General features: G+C 41.0%; 1 protein-coding gene across 11 annotated transcripts in view; it reads left to right on the top strand.

Moving 5' to 3' along the window:
• ATXN2 (ataxin 2) overlaps positions 1-21,926 on the top strand; it is a 51,231-nt gene that overhangs the window by 5,602 nt on the left and 23,703 nt on the right. For 6 of the 11 annotated variants that reach the window (XM_057421320.1, XM_057421322.1, XM_057421325.1 and 3 more), the window contains exons 2-11: positions 1,672-1,708; positions 3,364-3,423; positions 4,150-4,221; positions 4,420-4,570; positions 12,513-12,637; positions 13,912-14,003; positions 16,629-16,826; positions 17,297-17,475; positions 18,938-19,147; positions 20,820-21,002. In XM_057421320.1, the coding sequence (XP_057277303.1) occupies positions 1,672-1,708; positions 3,364-3,423; positions 4,150-4,221; positions 4,420-4,570; positions 12,513-12,637; positions 13,912-14,003; positions 16,629-16,826; positions 17,297-17,475; positions 18,938-19,147; positions 20,820-21,002 (1,307 nt within the window). Of the gene's footprint in view, positions 1-1,671; positions 1,709-3,363; positions 3,424-4,149; positions 4,222-4,419; positions 4,571-12,512; positions 12,638-13,911; positions 14,004-16,628; positions 16,827-17,296; positions 17,476-18,937; positions 19,148-20,819; positions 21,003-21,926 lie in introns of those variants that run through there. The other 5 variants (XM_057421323.1, XM_057421327.1, XM_057421329.1 and 2 more) reach the window with 5 other exon arrangements.

Below are 21,926 nucleotides of genomic sequence, written 5' to 3'. Positions count from 1 at the left end.
TCTCAGAAAGAAGATCATTTGTCTGAAAATGATGTTCCAGGCTGGTGCAGGGCTCACTGCAGCACTGTGCCATAGGCAGCCATTTGAGATATGGCAGCTGTAATAAATGGTGGGGCTTGCCTGTCTCCAGAGCAAGCCTGAAGTTGGGAAGTTAAGGCTGATAGATAGTTAAATAAAGGCTATTTGCTTTAGGGTTTTTTCCCTTTTGTGAGATGAGTGCTCTGCAAGTATCCTGAAATGTCAGCTAGGCACCCGAAATCTGCAGTTAGTGCCAATCAGCAAATGTCACGGTGCCTGGTGCTCTGTGAGACTATAGTGCTGTTTCAGAAGCTCCTTTTCTTAAGCAAGTCAGGTGAAGGTTTAGTGGGGTTTCATTTTTACCTCCTTACAGCCTTTCATGGTTCTCCGATGGACTTACTTGTGCACAATTTAGTGGGATGTCTGTTTCAATGGGAGAAGTTCATTTGATTTTTTGACTGAGCCCTGAGCCCTGTTTAGAAGGGCACGTTGTTTTGAGAGCAAGGTTGTATTCAGCTCCTGAATTGTGTTTACAAAAGCCATTGAATGCAGTTGACATTCAGTTGGATTTAGGTTTCAGCGTTGTTTGGGTGTTATGAAATGTGACCATGACTCTTTGGTGACTTGCTTTAATTAAATGGTTCTTAATCTGTAAGATGGGTCTGTTTTTTGTTGAAGACTTCATTTTGCCTCACATTCTGGTGTGCGTTTCTGAAGTCATTGCAATAACAAATCTAAATCACTATGAGAAATACTATGAGGTTGAGGAGTTGTAGCTCTTGGGGACTTGCTTGGCTGCAAGGGTGCTGTTGGGACTCAGATGTCTGAGGTGGAGGGGACAATTGCATCTGTTTGCAAGGAATTAAGGGCAAATAGGTTAACTTAAAAGCCTTTTGAAGTGTCCCAAGTGCTGCACATTGATTTTTATTAAAAGCTGTTAGTGTTTTTGAGGGGATGGATAGACTCCATTAGCTTCCCTTGCTGGGGCTGTAGTAGCTGCAAGCGAGCTCTGGAGGTAGGGCCTTACAATCAGGGCTTCTCTGCAGCGTGCATCCAGGCTCTGTTGTTTGGGTGGCCCTTAATCAGATGGATCTTGACAATGTACTGAGCCTCTGGTCTCAAAGAGAGGACCCTGGGCTGTGTAGGGGTTGGGCCTGGAAGTGGATCTTGGTGCCAGTAAGTTTTGGAATTGGCTTTAGTTAGTTATAGGATTCAGCCCGCCAGGTTGGATGGGGCTTGGAGCAACCAGCTCTAGGGGAAGGTGTCCTTGCCTGTGGTAGGGGGTTGGAACTGGATGAGCTTTAAGGCCCTTTCCAACCCAAACCATTCTATAATTCTATGATTCTGATTAAGGTATGATATTTTTAGGTTTTTGTAATGACCCAGGGTTAGTATTTTCTTCATTTGTGCTTTAATTCATTGTAGGTAACCCTCTTGCCTACTAACCAGTGTTACTTGCTTGTAGGTCAGTAATTTGGAGGATAGATGCAGCGGGCCCTGTAGTTGTCAGGTTCTGCTGGAGGGGAGCTCTGTTTTTCTCTGATCCCTTTCTCCCCATTAAATTAAGATGAGGTTTTGCATTCTTAATTGTTAAGAAATTTGCTGGTTTCAGCAGTTCTTTTAACCATATCCCATGTATGTATTTAATTTCAGAGGTCGCAGCAGTGGCAAAGGACCGCCTCAGCCTACTGTAAGTATATATTTTCCTCATTCTACCACTTCTAGGTATCGTAAGGAATATATATATATATAGACACACATAAGGAAACAATTAATGTACAGTGAACCCAAGTATCAGTGTAAGAATAGCAGATACGGGGTTATCCTCTCCATTTTTCCTTTGGATACCATAACGAATATTTTGGACTGCTTTATGATTTTCTAAGGATGTAGCATCTTGCATTCTTTTAAAACTCCTGGGAGGGTGAAGGGGGGAAGGCTCACTTCCACTTTTCATTGCACCAGTATAAATTGTCTGCATTTTCTTGCAGTTATAGCAATATATAGCAATATATTAGCAATGTATTGCAATATAACATTGAACTGAAGGCACTGCTTTTGAATTAGTTCCTATCTGAAGATTGTAACATTGTCTTTTTCCTTAAATAGGTGACAGTAAGACAACATTCAGTCAAAAATAACAATTTTGTTTAGCTTTACTATAAAATAGGTAACCAGGAACCTAATGTGTAGCTGTAGTTATTGTCAAGGCTGTATGTTGTTGAAGTATAGGTGTGCCTTGACTTGTAGAACATAGTTTTATCGAAGCTGAAGATGTGGATCTTTGAACTGCACTAATCAAATGTTTGCTAATGTTACTGGCCTGGTTTTCAAGGATGACTAATTTTGGGGAATGGGGCAGAAGTAGGAAGGTTTGAAAGGACTGGAGTTTACTTACATAAATGTTTATTGGATATATCACGACACCTCAGTAAAAAGAAAGAAGCTTTGAGGAAGGGTGGTGAAAAAAGTCATATGCAAACACTAATCATCACCTCCGTACCGAGTGCTGAGCATAGGAGTGTCCTTAAACATGTCTTTTCAGACCAGGAAGGTGCAGGAGGAGTAAGTGGATTAAGCAGCTGACAGTTTAAAAGATACGTTGCTGGTTAAAAAGCTCAAAACGTGGTGGAGTCCTTGCATGTTTCAGCATCTCTTGTTTCACAAGCAGGAATTTGACAAGGACAGATACCAGATGTTGCCACAGAACGCAGACATCCTGACCACTTCATGTATGCCTGTGTGAGTGTATCATCTGGCAACCTGGGTGATAGTTGGTCAGCTCTCCTGGTGTAGGACCACACATCCTGGTTCTGCAGTGAATTACTTGTGACTAATTTCATGATGGGTTTTGCAGCTCTTTGGTGTTGCACAGTTTGATGACTTCAGCTCCTGTTAGTGCATGTGACCAGGTCAGTTAGATGGAAGGATGTACTTCAGCAGGCCCTGAAAGCACCTCTTTTTACTTCTACAGCAGTTGAAGTACCTTATCCTATTGATGGCTCTTAAACCAGTGAGGGATGTTAGCAGGGTTTTCACTTAGGAGCCTGTGCATATGAGCTACTCAACCAGCAGGAGAATTCCCTTATTTTGTGACGTTAGGGAAACTCTGTGCTGTTTATCTTGTTTGGAAGAGTGTTAGCTCTTTAACTGATCAGAGAAAGGGGTAAGAGTCATCTCAAAATCTCCTTTGGCCTAAGTTCTATGTATATTGACTTGAGTAAGATTTGGGACCAGTATTGCTAGGGATTAGCACACACTGATGAAAACCTGCCTTATTTTGCTTTTTGAGTTGTTACAAGTGTTTCTCCTGTATTCATGACTATATCTTTTTCTGTTTTTCAGATTTCTTTTGATGGCATCTATGCAAACATGAGAATGGTTCACATACTGACATCAGTTGTTGTAAGTCTTCCTATTTAGAAGGGGGGGAAACAGTTGCCATAGAGACATAGAATTGTTAACTAGCCCACTAATTGTGATATAATGGAATGAATATTAAAATCTAACAGTGGGTATCTTTTGCCAGGTTGATCTTTAAAGAAGCACAGTAATAGCCGTTCTGTATTTGTGGCTTGGAAAGGTTCAAATACAATTTGCAGAGTTCCAGCAGGTTTCTTAGGTGCACTGATCATATTTTGAGGTTTTGTGCCTTAATAGAGGTTATGGCTAAATAAAATGAGTCTCTGTGCAAGGAATGGAAACCCCAGATTTGAAGGGAAGTCCCAGCATGCCAAAATTAACTAAGGCAGACTGTCCTGCATCTGCTTGAGCCCAGGAGAGGCTTTCATCCTGGCATGTACGCACACAGAGGCACAGATTTTGCTTTCGTACAGACCCCCCTGTTTGTGTGCATTAACTAGTCAGGAGTCTGATGAGCACCAAATGTGCTTCTGTGAGTATCTTTAGATCCTGTCAGAACAAATGGTGCTGCACACCCAGCTGTTTGCATCTGCAGAACACAGTGGCATGTTTAGAAATGGGCAAGTGTTGAATAGATGGTTTGACTAAAAACTGAGCTGTAGTTTTACACATTGTACTAAACATAGAAAATACATCTTCGAGAGGAACACTCAAATGCCGTTTGTCAAGCTGGTGGAAAGCTGTGTTTCCGTTTTTCTTGCATTCTAGGGATCCAAATGTGAAGTACAGGTGAAAAATGGTGGTATATATGAAGGAGTTTTTAAAACCTACAGTCCTAAGGTAAGTTCATCTTGACTCGTCCCTATTTTAAAAGAGCCTAATGTTTGATTAAAATATTAATATTTATTATTATTTTGCCTATTCATGTCTGGGTTTACAGAAAAACTGTTGTTAAGTGTTTGTTTTTTGCCAGTACATGAGGTTACAGAGGAGCTTACTGTGCATTAAGTTAGGGTATTCTTTTTCTGTCTCTAACAGTGTGATTTAGTGCTCGATGCTGCTCATCGGAAAACAGCAGAGTCCAGTTTGGGGCCAAAACGTGAAGACATACTCGAGAGTATCTTGTTCAAGTCTTCAGATTTTGTGATGGTGCATTTTAAGGATATGGATACCAATTATGCAAGAAGAGGTATACTTGGGTTTAAAGTTGTCTGTATCTTAAAATGATCAGTCAGGATTTCTTAAAGTAGATGCTTTAGAATCCAAAAACTGAAGTTCACATTTAGACTGAGTGTGAAGCATGCAAATATCCCATTAAAGTTGATGGATGCTCAGCACCTCCTGGGATTGGAACTTAGTAAGAATATTTCAAGTGGGTTGCAGAACCTTTGGGAGGGCATTTTGCGAGGCTGGTTTTGGTGTCTGGAAAGCAAATCCCTACTGGTGTTAGAAAACATTTTACAGATTTGGTGGGAGGTTGGGGTTTTTTTGCTAAATGTCTTTCTAAATTAATCTGTTTTATGTTCTATGAGACTCCATGAATACACATATTCTTTATAAAAATACTGCTGTTCAGACTTGATGTATATAAAGTCTATATTTAGTTAAGTAACTTTTTGTCTCTAAACATGCATTCATATGAATAATCTAAAAATAGTACTGCAAATGGAGCTAAATATTCTTAGAAAATCCACTCTTTGTGGTTTTAATTCCTGCTTTACAACGTGCAGATCTGTAGGTAAAGCTCTACAAACTACAGAAGAGCCCAGTGAGGAAGCAGGCAAGCAGTCTTGAGATCTTGAAGATGTGTCTTGAAACTGTCAGAGTGAAGCAGTTTTACAGGCAGTCTTCACACTTATCCTCTAATGCTTGACCTCAGCACCCTAATGACTTTGCAGGAACCCAAAAAGCTTATAAGCCTAGTTCCTTTGCAGATTTTGGGAGAGGGGGGAGCAACAAATCTCAAGGGGTTTTATGCTTATATTCCAAATTTGCTGGGCTAAAGACATAGCAAATGCATAGCTTGCTGTGCCATGGGGTGAAATTGCCTGTGTGTGTGCATTTTTGGGCTGATCAGCAACTGTCCCTGGGAGCTGAGTGGTCATTGTAACACACGTGCTTTATTCCCCTGTAGCAGTGACGTAGAGATGCGTAGGGACTGATGGGCATTTAATGAGCTCTTTCTCTTTTCACCTTGTGTTTGTACGTGCATGTGTTTTTGCCTGATTTAAAGCTGAAGAATGAGAGGCTTGTTGTTTCAAGGAATTTGCTTTTCCCAGAAGAAGATGCATAATGTCAGAGCAAATGTAGCATTGAAATGCAGATAAGTCCCAGGTTCTGGATGGGACTTTGAATTTAAATGACACGAGAGCTGTTTTATAACGGGTCTGCTAGGAACATCACTTTAATGTAAATGCAAACCGGGCTCTCCATTACCCAATATTTATAGATTTGGAGCAGATGGAATGAAGAATATACTGCTACTTCCAGGAATAATTACTCAATGCAAGTTTTCTAGAAGAAAACGTTTGCTTCAGATTGAACAGTCACTCGGTTCCCTTTATTAGGTGGAATGGCTTTGAATCTAAATCTCATGAGTAAGTAGCTGAAGAGGAAAGCTGAAATAAAGCTGTAGAGACTTGGAGCAAGGTAAACTGGAAGGCTGCAAAACTCATAACTCGTAGTGGGTAAATGAATCTGCTTTCCATTTTGTCTCAAAAGTGTATTGTCTTGAAATGACACTTGAAAGCGCACGTCAGTCCCTGATCACACCTGCAAATTAGAGCAATGAAAGGCTTTCTGCTTCCTGGGAAATTAAATAAGCAAGGATTCAATAGAATGCAAGTGCATGAATGTGCGTGCAAGAACTGTTTGCCTTGTGTTCTTGTAAACAAACCCAAATCTTCATGGTAAGCCTGTGTGATTCACAGTAAAAACTGAGGCTGAACTCCTAGGTGAGGAGGTGGTGCTCCTGACACTGTCTGGTGTCCAGAGGAGTTTGACAGTCTTGCACCTATTCAGGACCAAATACTTCCAAATTCCCTAGCCCTCAATGGCCTTGGCTTTCACAGACAAGTTAATAGACAATTTGGACATGGATGGTTGGAAAGGCAGCTTGCTCTCGCTTCTTTAAGCATGTAGCCAAACAAAAGGGCACTTCACAAGCATTCTGTTGCCATAAGAGAGGCTTACCTAGAGAGTAGGGCTTGTTGGGGTCTTTGTAGGTAGTTTCTTCTACCTCTTAGGAGGCTACTCAGCCTTTGAGAAGGTCTTGAAGCGAACTTATTATCTGCATAAGATACTGGTTTGGAAGTTCTAGTGCATCCTGGTTTTTTGCTTCAGTACGAGTGTCTGGAGTTCTGTGGAGTTTTATTCTGGCTTTTGCTTCTCTGTGGAGCTGGAGGAGTGTGGACAAATGGTGCTCCTGACTGGGTCTTGATCTTCTGACTTGCCCTCTGACTTGAATAGCAGAGATGTTAACTCCTTTGTGAGACCACTGCAGACAGAAGAAACTGCAAGAGTACTGGGAAAGAGCAGGCAGTGGGGAGAAAGGGGAGGGATGGATTCTTCTTTCAGAGGAGTAGAAAACAGTTGTGTTTGAAAGAACCATCTGAAATAGTCTACCAAGGGCCTTTCATTACTATCATGCTTGTGCAGCTTTGGAGTGCTGAGCTGATAATTCATCCTGCAGCTACACCAGTGTTGCGAGGGCAGGGGAGGTAACGTCAGTATAGGCTTGGGGTGGGTGAAAACACCCTGTTTGGGAGCAGCAGTGTTAGATTTGCTTGTGCCAAGCATGACATTGCACCTTTAGGCACAGCAGTGGTGAAAGTGTGGTGCCTGCCCAGATTGTAGAAACTAGAAGGCCTGGGATAAAAAACAGTAGGTCTGTGTAGATAGGGATGTTCCGAGTGTTTTATGTTTAAATCTGTCTCTACTTCCTGGGCCCTTATTTGCAACTCTTCCAGCCTGCACAGACCTTCCTGCTCATGCAGAGTCCTGTTAGGCTTTGGAATGAATGGAAATGAGCCACCTGAGGGTCTCTCGCTGTGGAATTAGGCCTTTCTGCAGTACAGGCAAGCTGATGAATGAAACATGCGTTGGGAAACTCAGGTGAAATTGTATTAGATTCTTCCCCCCTTTCAGACTACTCTGTCTGCATTTAAATAGGGACAGGCTCTGTCTTCTGCATGTGGCAGTGGAAATTGGCTGCTAAAAACCCTCTCTGATGTGGAAGCTGTACATTGGCACGTAGCATCTTCCTGCTTCACCTTCTGAAGCCAAGGTGAAGTGCCTGCATCTGTTGTTGTAGATTACTTGGGCTGGGTGATTGAAATAGGAGGTTCTGTTTCTCCTGTGTTCGGCAGAATAAGGTTGTAGCAGTGTTTCCTCTAGCCCTAACCAGTGATCAGTCAGCAGTGCTGGTCTGCATATGATTCGGATTTGAGTAAGGCTTCAGAGTTGCCTTCCTGGCTTCTCTTTAAAGACAAGGCAATTCAACATCATAACTACTGTTAAAGTAAAAGGCTTCTACAATGTTTTTATTGGGGTTTTGGCACCATTACTGCACTCTGAGAAAAATACTACAAATCCAATGAAAAAAAGCAGAAGAGAATTGGCTGTTTAAGTTTTTCCTTGAATTAGCATTGAAAGTGGCATCTTTCCAGGGAAAGTGTTGCAGGGGGAATAGCAGTAGGCATATTATGAACAAAGGAAGGAAATGTTGGCTCTGCAGGGCTGGTGGTAAGTGTTTTTAATGTTTCAAATCAGTACTGAGCAGTTACAAACCAGATGAGAGTTTACAGTTGAAACCTTGAAGATGAAAGCTCAGTTTACTTTGGACCCTAAACTTGCAGTGTGCTGCACGAGCACCTTTGACACATGAGGCCCATTGCCTAAATAGCATTTGAACTGCAGAGTTGCACTTAATTACATAGTTGTGCTCTTCACCATTAGTAGCTCAGTATATGTTTGTGCAAACATGCATGTTAACCACTGAAACTGATTAAACCCAGACTCTTAATTGCTCTGTTCTGGCCATTTTTTCTTTAACTCATTCAATACTTGAAGACTTTGCCCAAGCAGAGTTTTTATCTCAGTGTTTCTGTTTAATTTGCCTTAATGTGAATTTCTCTTGCACAGAGTTGGCCTTGGGATCTTTTTGCCCTGGTCAGCAGGCTTTAAAACAAGAAGTGAGGTCTTTGATATCACATTCCTTTGCTTAGAAGAGGTCACATTAGGCAGGTACAGAGGTGGGATGGGGGGCTGATTGAGTGTTACAGCTTGAGCTCTTTGGCCAGTTTTCATTTGCTCTTTAACTTGGGTATTACCATGTAGAAAAGGACTTGATTAAAACTTTGGCCATGTCAAGGTGTCCTGTGAATTGCTCATTCAACAGCTCAGAGATGGGAGGCACCAGATAAAGGAGAGGCTGAGCCTGTGCAATCAGTATCCTGTCTGTTATTACTCCGCCAGTCAGCACTTGTAGCAGCAACTCATGGTTTAGCTTCTACTTTGCCACTAACCTTAAGAGCAGTGTTTTTATCTTGGAAACCATTATCTGTAGGATTTGGTTTTTTCCATATGTTCCGAATTCTGTTGCTCATGAATTTTGGTAAAGCCTTGTTTGACTTCCAGTATTTTTCATCTCAGTGTCCCGTGTCCCCACCTGGCTGTTTGTTCCAGAAAAATAGGGATGTGTGCCTTGAGGTACCATTCTGCCTCACTTAAACTTTGTCTGGGTGCTCCTGAGACCATATTGTCTGACTAGAAGTCTGCCTTTGTAGCTTGTATTTCTGGATTTCCTTTGAGTCGTAGAGGTTAAACTGCTGTTGCAGTCTTTCTTGTGGCTTTCATTCTGAAGTGAGAGAGAAGTGAAGAGCACTGGAGCTTCTGTGCCCCATGGTACAGTGGATTCTGCTGGGAAACAGCACTGACTCTACAGGTCTTACTCAGATCGGTAGCATTTGTTAGATAGTGGAGTTTTTGTTTTGAGTTGGGTTGGTTTTTTCCCCACAGTATCACTATGATTTTTAACAGCACTCTGCTTAATGTTTATGTGGCTTTTAAAATAAGAAAATTAGTGGGTTGAGTAGATGTGTCTTATTAAGCTGGTATTTTATTCACTTTATCCAAAATGGCAGAGTTTTGTGTGGAGTTTGAAGTAATTTAACAGAAACTAAGGAAACACCGTGCTGAAATACAGATTATCTCCATCAGGTGCTGTTACCAGTCCTTGGAACTCATATTTATCTCATCTCATTGAAGAAGAGCTCCCTGTGCTCTCATTGAAGTAATATAGAAGCAAATTTCAGTTCCCTGAGTGACATAAGCAGCCTCCAACCTGCGTTTGATGTAAAGTGTCCAACATGAGCAGATCAAACAGGAAACACTGGTGCTGGGCACAGCAGCAGCTTGGTCTGTCTGGGTTGTGGCAGCGTGAGCTATGGGGTATTGATAAGGTAGATGTAGAGTTTCCAAATACATGTGCCTTACCTTCCTGGTAATTACGCTCTTCAGTTACTCCTTAACTGTGGAATGAGGTAGCACTGTGTTACTGTGTAGTTTTAGAGGACATTTAAACATGATATAGAGTATTTTAAAAGCTGGTTGTGTGAAGGTAACCAAGAGATGTTTCCTTTTGAGTTGGTACATCTTGGAATTCTGTAGGCTATTTGGAAGGGGGTGGTTTGCGAAGGAAAGTGGGGCTGTTAATAGATGGGAACATTTTACTATGGAAATGATTTTTGCAGGGTGGGAGATGTATAATTGGTTTAAACGTGTCTGTGAGAGGGACTGAAATAGCTAAGCATTGCCTGAATTCAGCAATATAATGTGAAAGAAAAAAAACCCATCTGTATTTATATCTGATGTCTTCCAATTTTTTCTCTCTCCATATCTGTTGTAGTTCCTTCAGAAACAGGTAACTTTCTTGGCAGTCACTCTGTGTCTCTGCATTTTGCCTTTTGTACTGCTTTTCTTACCATAATACGTAACAGAAACTCACTGTCTTTGCTCGCACATTTATGGCACTGTAAAACATGCATGTGTAACTTCCCAGAATCGTTTAGAGTATCCTGCAGTTAGTTGGTGACTTCTCACCCTTGACTTTTACCTGTTCGGAGCAGTTGAAAACACAAGGATTGGGGTTGTGCATCAGCACAAAGGTAGCAGTATTATGGTACAGTGATTGTTTCAGAACAGTTAACAAGTGACCCCAGAACTTGCCTGCTAAAGGCATCACGTTTAGTGATGAGCTAAAATACAATCTCAGTTAAAAGTGTTGGCCTCCAGCTGTGTTGGTGCTGTCCCAGGTCACATCACACAAGGTGATGGATGCAGGTTTATGGAATTCCATGTGAGCCCTAACAGTGTTGTGCCTCCTCTTGTGTCCTTCCTCCATTTGCCTTTCTTGTTTTACTGATTGTTCTGTATTTGAAATTAATACTTAGCTAATAAACTCCTTATTTCTCATACATCTTCTATAACATTTTGTTCCATCTGAGCTTATTAACAGTGCTTAATCCCTTACCCATAGTTGGTCTTTGTGTTGAGCAAGCATTTCATGAGACAGTGCTGAATGTCATTAGACAGACTGAGCCCAGTTCACGTTAGTGACAGATCATACCAATATATGTGCAGAACCTCACTGTGAAATTGGGTAAAACAGGAATAAGGAGCTATGTCAGCAGTCTCCTGTGCTGGTTTAAAAACTGGAACATCAGTGGCCGGCTTCATATGTTGTGAATTCTTTTCATGATGGCTTTAAAGTTCATTTTCCCTAGTAAGATCTTTGTATCTTGCCAAAAGTTAATTTAAGCCACATTCTTCTATATCTGGCGCTGCCTGGTGATTTGATCTCATCCTTGCTAAAGGTCTGAAATGTTTACTCCTTATTGTAGCAGTAGCATGATAATAGGAAATTGTAGATTGCAGGCTTACTTATTTTAGGCTTATTTTGTTATTTATAAGCTTATAACAAGCCTATATTGTTTTCTAAAGTTCCTTCTCTTGAAGTGTGGCAGCTCTGAGATCTGGTTGCTTACAAATACAAAGCTTGGCTTCCTTGATGAATGGCTCTGTACGTGTTTTACAGCGCTTCAACATTCTAGTGTTATTCCTTCCTAAGTCTGGTTTGAATGAAACGTGAACAAGTGAAAATCAAAGCTCATGATCCTTATTTTTTTATATACTTTTAATATCTTTTATAAACAGGAGCAGACCCTTTCTGCCTATTTATTTTCATACGTTATTCACAACCACTGTGAGGGTGCTGAGGCACTGGCACAGGGTGCCCAGAGAAGCTGTGGTTGCTCCATCCCAGGCAGTGCTCAGTGCCAGGTTGGATGGGGCTTGGAGCAAGCTGCTCTATGGAAGGTGTGCATCCCTGTGGGTTGGAATTGGATAGGCTTTAAGGTTTTTGCCACCCCAAACCAGTCTGGGATTCTGTGAACAAGAGGTAGAGAGTTTCTGAATCATGCTGTGGGATTTGGGTAAGCTGCTGCTTGAGAAAGCTCTTGCAGGCAGGAAGTCATCTCTGTTCACCTCACAGTGAATGGTGCACCAAGCTGATGGATAATTGAGTTACACTGCAAAGGGAATAGAAGCGTGTGCATGCATGCTGGTGTGCTGAGGAGTTGTAGAAATAGAAGAAACTCAGATGTTTGAAGAGAAAATTGTAATTTACCCATTTAAAGGAGAGGGACTGGGTTGCACTCATGCTTCTTTGACATTTGCATAGTATGTTAGTGTGCAGTTTGGGCTGTTCCGAAAGTGCTTACTACAAGGATTGGGTTTGCTAGAGGAATGGGGATCCTCAGGTCATCTCTTTTGTTCTTTTTTTCCCCAAAATTCATACATGTAGTTTGTGTACTGCCTCTTGAAATAACTGAAAGTAATTACTGCTATTTTTTGATACGTTAGAATTGAGCCTGTACTTTCACAGCTATTCTGAGCATTAAGTGCCTTTCTAACGTAGTCCTATTGAATACCGCAACTACAAGAGAAGGTGAATGATACTTAATCTGCTTGTGATTCAGCTGTATTTGGTTGTTCCTCAGAGAAACTAATGTGTATGTTTCCTGTACATAACCAAATTAATTTCACCCCCATCCCTCCCCTCTCCATTGTAGATGCTTTTACTGATTCAGCCATCAGTGCTAAAGTCAATGGTGAACACAAGGAAAAGGATCTTGAACCATGGGATGGAGGAGAGAACACTGCTACGGAGGAGCTTGAGGCATTAGAGACAGATGTTGTAAGTAATGCTTTTTATCATGTATGGCAGCCTGTAGATCAGCTCATTCTCTGGACATGCGTTGCAACAATTCCTTAATCTTAATCTAGTAATGAACTTTGGACTGAAACTGCTGCCTCCATTGTATGGGTTGATGTTCAGTCTTTGCTGGCAGCTGCCACAGTAGGTTTTTACCATTTCAATAAGAATAGCTGGATTTCAAATGCCAGTTTTGGCAAATATTGACAAATGGCAGCAGCTGTGGTAAGGGATGTGTTTGACTCATGGATTGGCTGAAAGAGGAGCTTTGATTAAGGACTCCAAATTCAGCAGTACACTGAAGTGATTTACGTTTAATCAGAGCATTCCTGTCTGACTATCACTGCATTTGGAAATTATGGCGAAATTGTGCTTAGCTAACTGTCTCTGGGCTAAGATCAAGGAAATGGATGGAAGTATGACCCATGACTTAATAAGCACAGATACAATCTCAGTAGATTATGAATCGTTAGATGAAGAGTATGGTCTCAAGTGACATTTCCTTATACACCATAGCAGTCAGCTCTTACTCAACCATTCATTCTTCTTAGTAAGGTATTCAGACTGCAATATATTAAAGAAAAAGGATGGTATTTCTGATTACAGGAGAATCTGCTCATATTACTGTGTCGCTTATTAACTTTGGGTAGAACAGTTATCCTGTCAATTTTAGTGTACATATTGTACAGCTGAGATTTATTAGAATACTTAAGACTGTCAGTGCTTTTATAAAACATTCACAACGTTTACCATTGTGCTTTGAGTGCTGTAATAGCAATTTTACTAAAGTGGGGAAGTTGTGCAGATCAACAGGGGTGTTCTGCTTGTGGGGTGTGTGGCTCACATAATTGCATTAATAGTGCCTTTGAAAAGCTGGAGCGTTTGCCACAGCAGAGGACACTTCTAACATTCAGAAGCATCGGTTTGCACTTGGGAAAAAGGCATTCATCTATGTATTCCCTGCTAGCCAGTAATCTTCTGGTACCAGAGTGAGCATGGTACTTAAAACCCATCATAAAAAGAACACAAAACCACACAACAAACAAGAAAAACCTGGCTTTTGAAGGTAAAATCTGTGCATCTGGTGAACAAATGTCTCTGAAATAAATTGTGGCTTTAGTAACTTTGCTATCTGGACAGTGAATTTATAGGCCCAAGGAAAAGGGCAAAAGGTTTCGTTTCTGCCATCAGCCCTCAAGTTTGAGGGAATTGTGTTTCCAGTGTCATTTTGAAAAACAAACATCATTTTCTTCTAGTCTAATGGATGGGATCCCAATGACATGTTTCGTTACAATGAAGAAAATTATGGTGTAGTATCAACTTATGACAGCAGTTTATCTTCTTATACGTAAGTTCCAAAATATTTTGTTATTAGATTTGTATTTCATGTTCTCCCTGCTTCAACAAACTGTATTCTGAAGAGAATTTTGCATACTCTCTAAAGCTGTGGAATCGAGTAACTGAAAATGCAGTGAATGAATAGTGCTTAAGAAACCTTGCCAGCCTTTTGTGAATAGTTAGATGTACTAATCATTATATGTTCCCTTAAATGGACACAATTCCTTCCTATTGCAACATTTTCTGAAGTTAGGCATGCTATAATACTTGTTTCTCACAAAACCCTTTATGAATAAGGTGGAAAATACCGAATTGTGAAACTTTGCATAGGTGCTGTATCTATAGTTTGTGTTTAACCTAACAGAGCAGTTTCACTCAATCCTGATTTTACTGAGCCAGTTGATCTGGATGATGTTGGAATGCTGCTGATGACTGGGGGGGGGTTGTGTGATGTGACTTGTTTAGCAGACTTGTCCAGATCTAAAGTAAAGTTTTACTTACAGTATAATAACAACTTGAATATAGAAGTAGTATAAAGCCTGCTCTGGCTACTTTGGCAGCGTGGACCTGTTCCCAATAGTCTGCAGCTATAATGTTAACTGCAACTGCAAAACAAATCAATTGCAGATGTTCAGCAGCCATTGTGAAATGTCTTTAATGTTTTCCCACTCTTTTAACCCCCAAAGTGTAAACTTGGTTTTGAATGGCAAGGAATTGCAGGGAGTATTTCGATTTTTACTAGTCTGCAGGTCTTGGTTCAACAGTTTTATTTCTACTATTTTGTTAAAATAGACCTGTGACAGGGTGATCATCTAAGTGCTTTAATCGGCTTACTTTTGAATCCTGGAGAAGCTGGTCATTCATATACTTCACTGCTCTAAGTACTTTTTGTACTTTTGAACTTTAGTCTTCCATCTTTCTGCTTTATGGATATTAATGGAAAGAGATTAAAACCACAAAGGTGGCTTTAAATTAATGCCATTGTCAAGCAACTTGCTCTGCATCTCAGGCTGCTAAACTGGGAAGCTCTTTTCCTGGTTCTCCCAAGTATGTGATGAGCAGCAGCATAGCTAAATGAGTATATGTGCAGCTGAAGGATTGTGAAGGATTTATTGTTTGATTGTTTTCCCTTCCTAGAGCTAAGCACGTATAGTTTGTCAAACTGCATGAAGGTGCAAGTTTGTGTTCATCACCTGCTGTACATGCTTCTCTCATCACTGGGGTTCAGACCAGCTTTTCTCCATTAGAAAACATAAATCCGTATGTTCCATCAGGAGTTCTTTTGCTTGGTTAGGTTGACATCCCTGCTACCATACATCCCTTCATTTGTTTCAGTCACTTTAAATTAATGAGGATGTATTGGGTGTTCTTAAGTGTAAGCTTAATACAGGGCAAGCAAGGCCTGTGACTTCAGGTTTGTCTGCTTTATGTTCTTGCCTAGCTTGTTTGAGCCAAGCCAAAGCTTTAGGCTGAAGGGTAAGGGATTTATTTCATATCCTTGAAGTTCCCATTGATAAGGCCAGCAGATGACTGGCCAGAAGTGTATGAGGAAAAACGTGTGATGCAGTAGCTGAGTGCTGGCTTGGATTTGGCAAAGCCACTTGTTTTCCTGGTTGTGCCACCAACACTTGAGTAATCTTGCATATGTTAGTACATACTTGGCTTGTGTCTCCACCTACGTTCTTTGTTCTTTTTTTGTATTATTCCAAGTACGTGCAGTAGTGATTCTATAATGCCCAGCATAGCGTGGTCCAAGCCTCAGCTGTGTTCTTTATGTAGTTTATTCTGAAGTAAGGTTGGATGAAATGACTTCTAGAACTCAGTATTAGAACTGGGGAAAAAGTGCAAAGTTGCTTTCTAAATCCTGATTCTTAAACACAAATTAGAAGAGGTAAAAACCAAAACCATGGGTCAACAGAAGGAGTTGCAGGGTGTGATGTCCATCCCTAGTCATCTTTCAGTATTTCATTGCTTCTGTGTTTAATACTTGGTGGCTTTCCTATGGAATCTACGTATGCTTTTCGCAACACGCCATTACCTAATAGAGATACGTGGAATGAACGAGTTTGAGGTCCTAGGACATGGCAAGTGAGTCATGGGTTTCTGGTCCTATGCTCTAATGTGTTGCATTCATCTTTTCTGCAGTTCCTCGTAACAGGAAGAGCTGCAGTTCTATGGCTGGAATTATCAAAGGATTAGGAATGTAACTGTTTAATTTCAGTAGGACTGGGGATTCTTGTGTCCATTGGGAATGTGTAAATAGCTAAAGAAATTCAAATGTGGTCTTTTAGAGCAGCTTCCAATCTAAACAACAGGCTGGGGCTTTTTATTACTAATGTACTCAACCATGTGAAAATTTGGAGCTTTTGCATAGCTTTAGGGACTGGGGATTTTACAAGTCCTATGGAAGAGCTCTGCAGCCTGACCTCAGCTCTCCAGGCAGGTACATAGCACTGAATTCACACCAAGTATCCAATCAGTCCAGGAATATCAACATACTAAAAAAGACAGCAAGTCTGCTGGCTTAAAAGCAATTTGCTTTCCTCTTGACTTGGTTAGAATTAACACAGTGTCATTTTTGTAGCTCCTTTGTGCTTTTGGATGCATTTCAGAGGTTCTCTTCGTTGTCTTTTAGGGTGCCATTAGAAAGAGATAATTCAGAAGAGTTTTTAAAACGGGAAGCCAGAGCAACTCAATTAGCAGAGGAAATCGAATCAAGTGCCCAATACAAAGCTCGGGTTGCCTTGGAAAACGATGAAAGAACAGAAGAAGAAAAATACACTGCTGTTCAGAGAAATGCTAACGAGCGAGAAGGCCACGGTGTGAACACTAGGTACTTGCATACACTGTCGATAGTAGTTTGAGTTAAGTGATGTACATGTTTTGGTACCATTTACTCATTGAAACTGCTTTTTCAGCAGGGCTCATGAGGTTAGGAACCTTGTGTAAACAGTCCTGTGCTGGTTTTGGCACTCACACTAACTTGTGCACCTCTGCCTGGCCCTGTATTATCTCTGTGGTGAATTCAGACCGAATTACAGGAAAAGGCAGTGGTTATGGTATGTTGTGGGGAATTTCAGGCATTAGGACTAAAGCGTTCAGTGTCTGTGAGCTCATAGAAAGTGGACTCTGTGGTCAGTATCAAAAGCCAATTCAGGAGGTGAATGTTAGGTCAACATCTGATAGTATTTAGAATTTTCCTTTAGCTTGATTTGAGAAGGACAGAAAATGGCAGCAGAGCACTTGGTCAGGTCCTTTTCATTGTTCTGTCTTGACACTGATAGAAATTTGCTGTTTTTACAGAGAAAATAAATACATTCCACCTGGACAGAGGAACAGAGATGTCCTGTCTTGGGGAAGTGGAAGACAAAACTCGCCAAGGATGGGCCAGTCTGGATCAGGCCCACCAATTTCAAGGTCTGGATCCCATACTTCAGAATTCAGTCCTAACTCTGGAGCAGATCAAAGAGTAGTTAACGGAGGCAAGTATCTGAAGTCTAAACAAATGTGCTTTATAAAATTGCAGTCAATTACCTAATTATGTTGCAACTGCATCTCGTGTGGTCTTTGGATGTGTATTTCGTAAGCTAGATTAGCACCCATCATTTAACTCAGAGGTTGTGATTTTGATTTGGGTTTAATTTGTAATGGAACGCGCATTTGGCTGCGCTGTACGAAGCTTTTCAGAGCAGAAGTGTCACTTGTTCTCCCTCTCAGTCACCTTTGTCTTAGATGATGGTGCAGTATCAGGTTTTAAAGGTTAAAACCTGCTTTGTGTAGTACTGCTGCTGAGCTCAACGTGGAGGAGTAGCAATGCTGACACCTAGTGAAAGGGAGGTGGCAGCCGACAAGGCATCTTTCTTCCTTTCTGGTGCATGGATCAGTTCTCTTTCCCATGAAAAAGGATAAATCAAAAGAAGTGTTAGGGGAAGAGGAATCAAAGCCTTCTCTCCAAATAGCTATTTGAGTATTTGCTGCTATACACATGGGTAATATTTATAAACAGACATAGTCACTGTATAGCAGGGATTGGTGTTCCGTAAACCAGACACCACATAGCCGAGGTGGATTTCAGCAGTAGCCTATCCTAGAGGCATTCTTTTTCAAAGTTAAAACTGCTATTACAAGAGATGGCTGTGAATAAATGATAAATGTAGAATACTCAAGTGCCTCTATCTGGAGAGAAAGTCTGAGAAACCATCTAAAGGTAAGTGAGACTTCCTTTTTAAATACAGTCAGCTGTATAAAGGATGAACAACTGAGTCTTGCCCAAACAGTGCGAGCCTTGACATTTGTTCATAGTAGTCGTGGTTTCTGTCATACTATTAGTCTGCTGAATGAACATCATATACCTAAAATATTCAGAATGGCTTGTGAATTAAATCTCTTTGATTTGGAAACAGTGAGCCCTATATCCTAGATTAAAATACGACATTAATACTTCAGATAACTGCTAAAAGCGTTAATGGCAGGATTCAGACACTGAACACCGCTGCTTTTTGTAAAGATACAGTTCCTAGAATTGATACTGCTCATCATTTGGTTTGAAAGTAGCAGTTTGTAGAGTCAATACTATATGTGAACCGCTGTTTGAGAACCTCTAGTAGCTATTTAAGGATCTTGTCAAGAGTGATGCGTACTGTAGAACATATATATAATAGGCTAACAGATCAAACTTTACTGTCTATTCCTTAGTAGTATTTGTAGATCCTAATTAACCCTTTGGGGAGTTTCTGACATTCAGATGTTAAATTTGACCTGAGGTGGAGGAAATAACCTTGCAGAGACCGATTTTCTCGGTTGCCGAGCTAAACTGAGCTATCCCCAAAGGGTTAAACATGAAAAATCATTTTGTCATATTTTACTTTTTTTTTTCTGTTGACCTTTTTCCCCATAATTTTTCTTTAGTTTTTATACTTTCCTTCATATCATTTGTTCTGTCAGGTGTTCCCTGGCCATCGCCTTGCCCATCTCCTTCCTCTCGCCCACCTTCTCGCTACCAGTCAGGTCCCAACTCTCTTCCACCTCGGGCAGCCACCCCTACACGGCCGCCCTCCAGGCCCCCCTCGCGGCCCTCCAGGCCCCCGTCTCACCCCTCTGCTCATGGTTCTCCAGCTCCTGTCTCTACTATGCCTAAACGCATGTCTTCAGAAGGTACAATACCACGATTTGTTCATGTTTTTGTTTGTCTTTGTTTAACTCCTTTGTGAGTTTAATTACAAAATTGTTTTTCCTCTTCATTACTTAACCTATATTTTGTGTTTAACTTTAGTTTTATCAGACTATTTCTATTAACCTTTTTATTTGAAGAGCTTTACAAAAACAAAATAAAGCTGTGACATTTCCCAAGTTGGTATGAAATCAACTCAGCTTTGTAAACGCTGCTCAGTGTCTTAACTTAACCAACAGCAACATGCAGGACCTGATAACTTGGAAGGGCCTTCTTAGGAATATGAATTGTATATAACATATCAAATATTTTAATACAGTTGTTCCACAAAAAGCAGTTCCAAATTGAACTAAATCGTTGAATTTCCTTTTGTTAAAAACCAATGTTTGGAGAAGTGCACTGTGGAATGGGATAGGATAAGCTGCTTTGTAGGTGAATCTGTAGAAGACTTTAGATCTGTTTGCATTAGCAGCCAGGAATATGCAGGGAAAGGCTAACCCATGAGTCTCCATAGCTGTATGCAGAAGTATCGGAGCTAAATTTGTCCTCTGAGGGTACAGGAAGGGAGCATATTCTCAAATGTTTATTTAATCTTCTTTAAGTGCACTTAAAAAGTAGCCTGCACAACATGGACTAGGGCATTGCTGGACAAAGTGTGTATTCTTTAAAAGACTTGCCTGTAGATAAATTGGATTGAAGTGTGCTTGAGAGTCATGGTTAAAATGGAGGCTGTCATTTAAAGATTTATGTAACCAGAAGAGGTACTTGATCTTTTAGAACTTTATCTAAAACCAGAAAGCCATTATCTGAACTTTTCACTGTTATTGACCTACATTAAAAGTGAACTGTAATCGGCCACGTTGTCTTCTGTTCATACACCGTTTTTCCTTTGAAGTATCAACATTTCAGTCTCATCTTGTACAGAGAAATGTATTTTAGGCTGTAGGAACTGTATTGCTGCTTAGACTTGAGCATAACTGTTCTGTGGCAGTGGTATAAGCTGTTCGGAATCACTGTATTCACTTCTGACTTTAGCTTCTGGCGTTACAGCATGCATGACTTGAACCTGGGGATAACAATAACTTGTTTGGTTGCAATTTTGCTGACTTGTAAATGAATTGCGACGTGCTGCAGGCAGTTCAGCCTCAATGCAGGATGCTCTGCTGAAATTCCCCAAGAGCATTGGTCAGCCAGTGATGACTGCACTGTAAATATATGGTTGGTATCACCACCTGACAAAAGCAATGGATATTTGTTCTTTTCTGGAAAACCTTTGATAGCCTGGAGCTGTGCTTATCCAGAGGGAGCTGGGCCACTCACCTTTTTGGCATGTCTGGCAGTAAGCAATATTGGATGCTTGGATTCAAATCTTTTACATCCAGGACCTGCATACCTGTTCTAATTCTGATAAAGCTTCTAAATGTCAATGAACTTGAGCTGTCAGAGCAAGGCGATGAGTGTTGGTAGTCTGGCTGGACCAATGACTTGGCCTCTTTACTCTCATGGATCCCTGGTTCTAGTTGATGTCAGTGTAAATTGCTTGACTATAATACTGAGAGTTATTAGCTTAAACCCAGTTTTAAAAGCAGTATGTTTGGGTACTCGTAGTGGTGGACATGAAGTACTTATTGTGTGGGGTTGTCTTCTTTTCCTCAGGGCCTCCACGGATGTCTCCTAAGGCACAACGGCACCCTCGAGGTCACAGAGTCTCTACTGGTAGGGGTACAATTTCAAGTGGCTTAGAATTTGTATCTCATAATGCACCAGGGGAAGCATCTACTACTGCAGTGGCACGAGGCAGCCCTTCAGGTGGGACGTGGTCATCAGTTGTCAGTGGGGGTAGGTAAAGCTTGGCTTATTGCAGATGGCTTGCCAGGGGCACTCTGGAGTATGAATGCTAAGCAGAATACTGCGTTTCTAGACAATTCAGCCTCTGAATAAACACTGGTCTGCTAACTTAGCCTGTTCAGATGATGTGGGACAAGGATGTTCCCAGGTAGCTTAGTAAACTAGTTGGTGAGTTGGTCCTTCAGGTGCAGTATTGACCTAATGGCAGAGAGGTTAAGTCAGATGCTGTATGAAAGGAAGGAAAAATGTGGGAATTGGTTGTTGAAAAAAGCAGTTTTCAGGGAAGTTATTGAAGGAGACAGGAAAAGTTCTTTGTCTTCCATTGCATCACTGAATTTGGTTAATGGCAGTGTAACTGAGTTGTGGTTTACAATGGAGGAGGTGTTTGGATAGAGGAAGGCTGGTGTTGGAAGGGTGATGAAATGATATTCAAGTTAAGTTGGATGTATTTTTCCTTTAAAAACTGGTCAGGTTTTAAGTGGCTATTCTGTGTTTGTCTCAGTGCTGTAGCAGCAGATAATAGTCAGTGTCTCTTCTTTTTTGGTTCCATTAACATGTTTCTTAAATACTTCATGACACAGGCCCTAGGCTCAAGCTTTTGTAGTTGAGGCTGTGTTCTAGTGAGTTGTCAGCAGCTGGGCACTCTCTTTGAATTGAAGGGCAAGTGAGCAGCCGATTGAGGGCTGGTCCACGTTAGCAGTGCTAGAGTTCTAGAGGAGGGCAGTGGGGATGCATGTTTCAGCAAGAAGGGAGGAATTAGACCCCCTCAGACCTGTTGCCTTGTGGAAAAGATTTAACCTCTTCTGTCATGGCATTATGTCTGATTCATCTTCCCTCCCCATTTTATATGTTATTAACATGCAAGTAGGATTGTTAAAACAACCTGTCTTTCTCCTGGCTCACTTGATGTTAATA

This window comes from Pezoporus wallicus, unplaced genomic scaffold (assembly GCF_028554395.1).
Source record: "Pezoporus wallicus isolate ANWC-B61680 ecotype Strahan unplaced genomic scaffold, APGP_CSIRO_Pwel_v1 contig_9584, whole genome shotgun sequence".
In the NCBI taxonomy this organism is placed as follows: Eukaryota; Metazoa; Chordata; class Aves; order Psittaciformes; family Psittacidae; genus Pezoporus; species Pezoporus wallicus.
The sequence above is the reverse complement of the archived record's forward strand: the minus strand, read 5'-3'. Positions and strand labels throughout refer to the sequence as shown.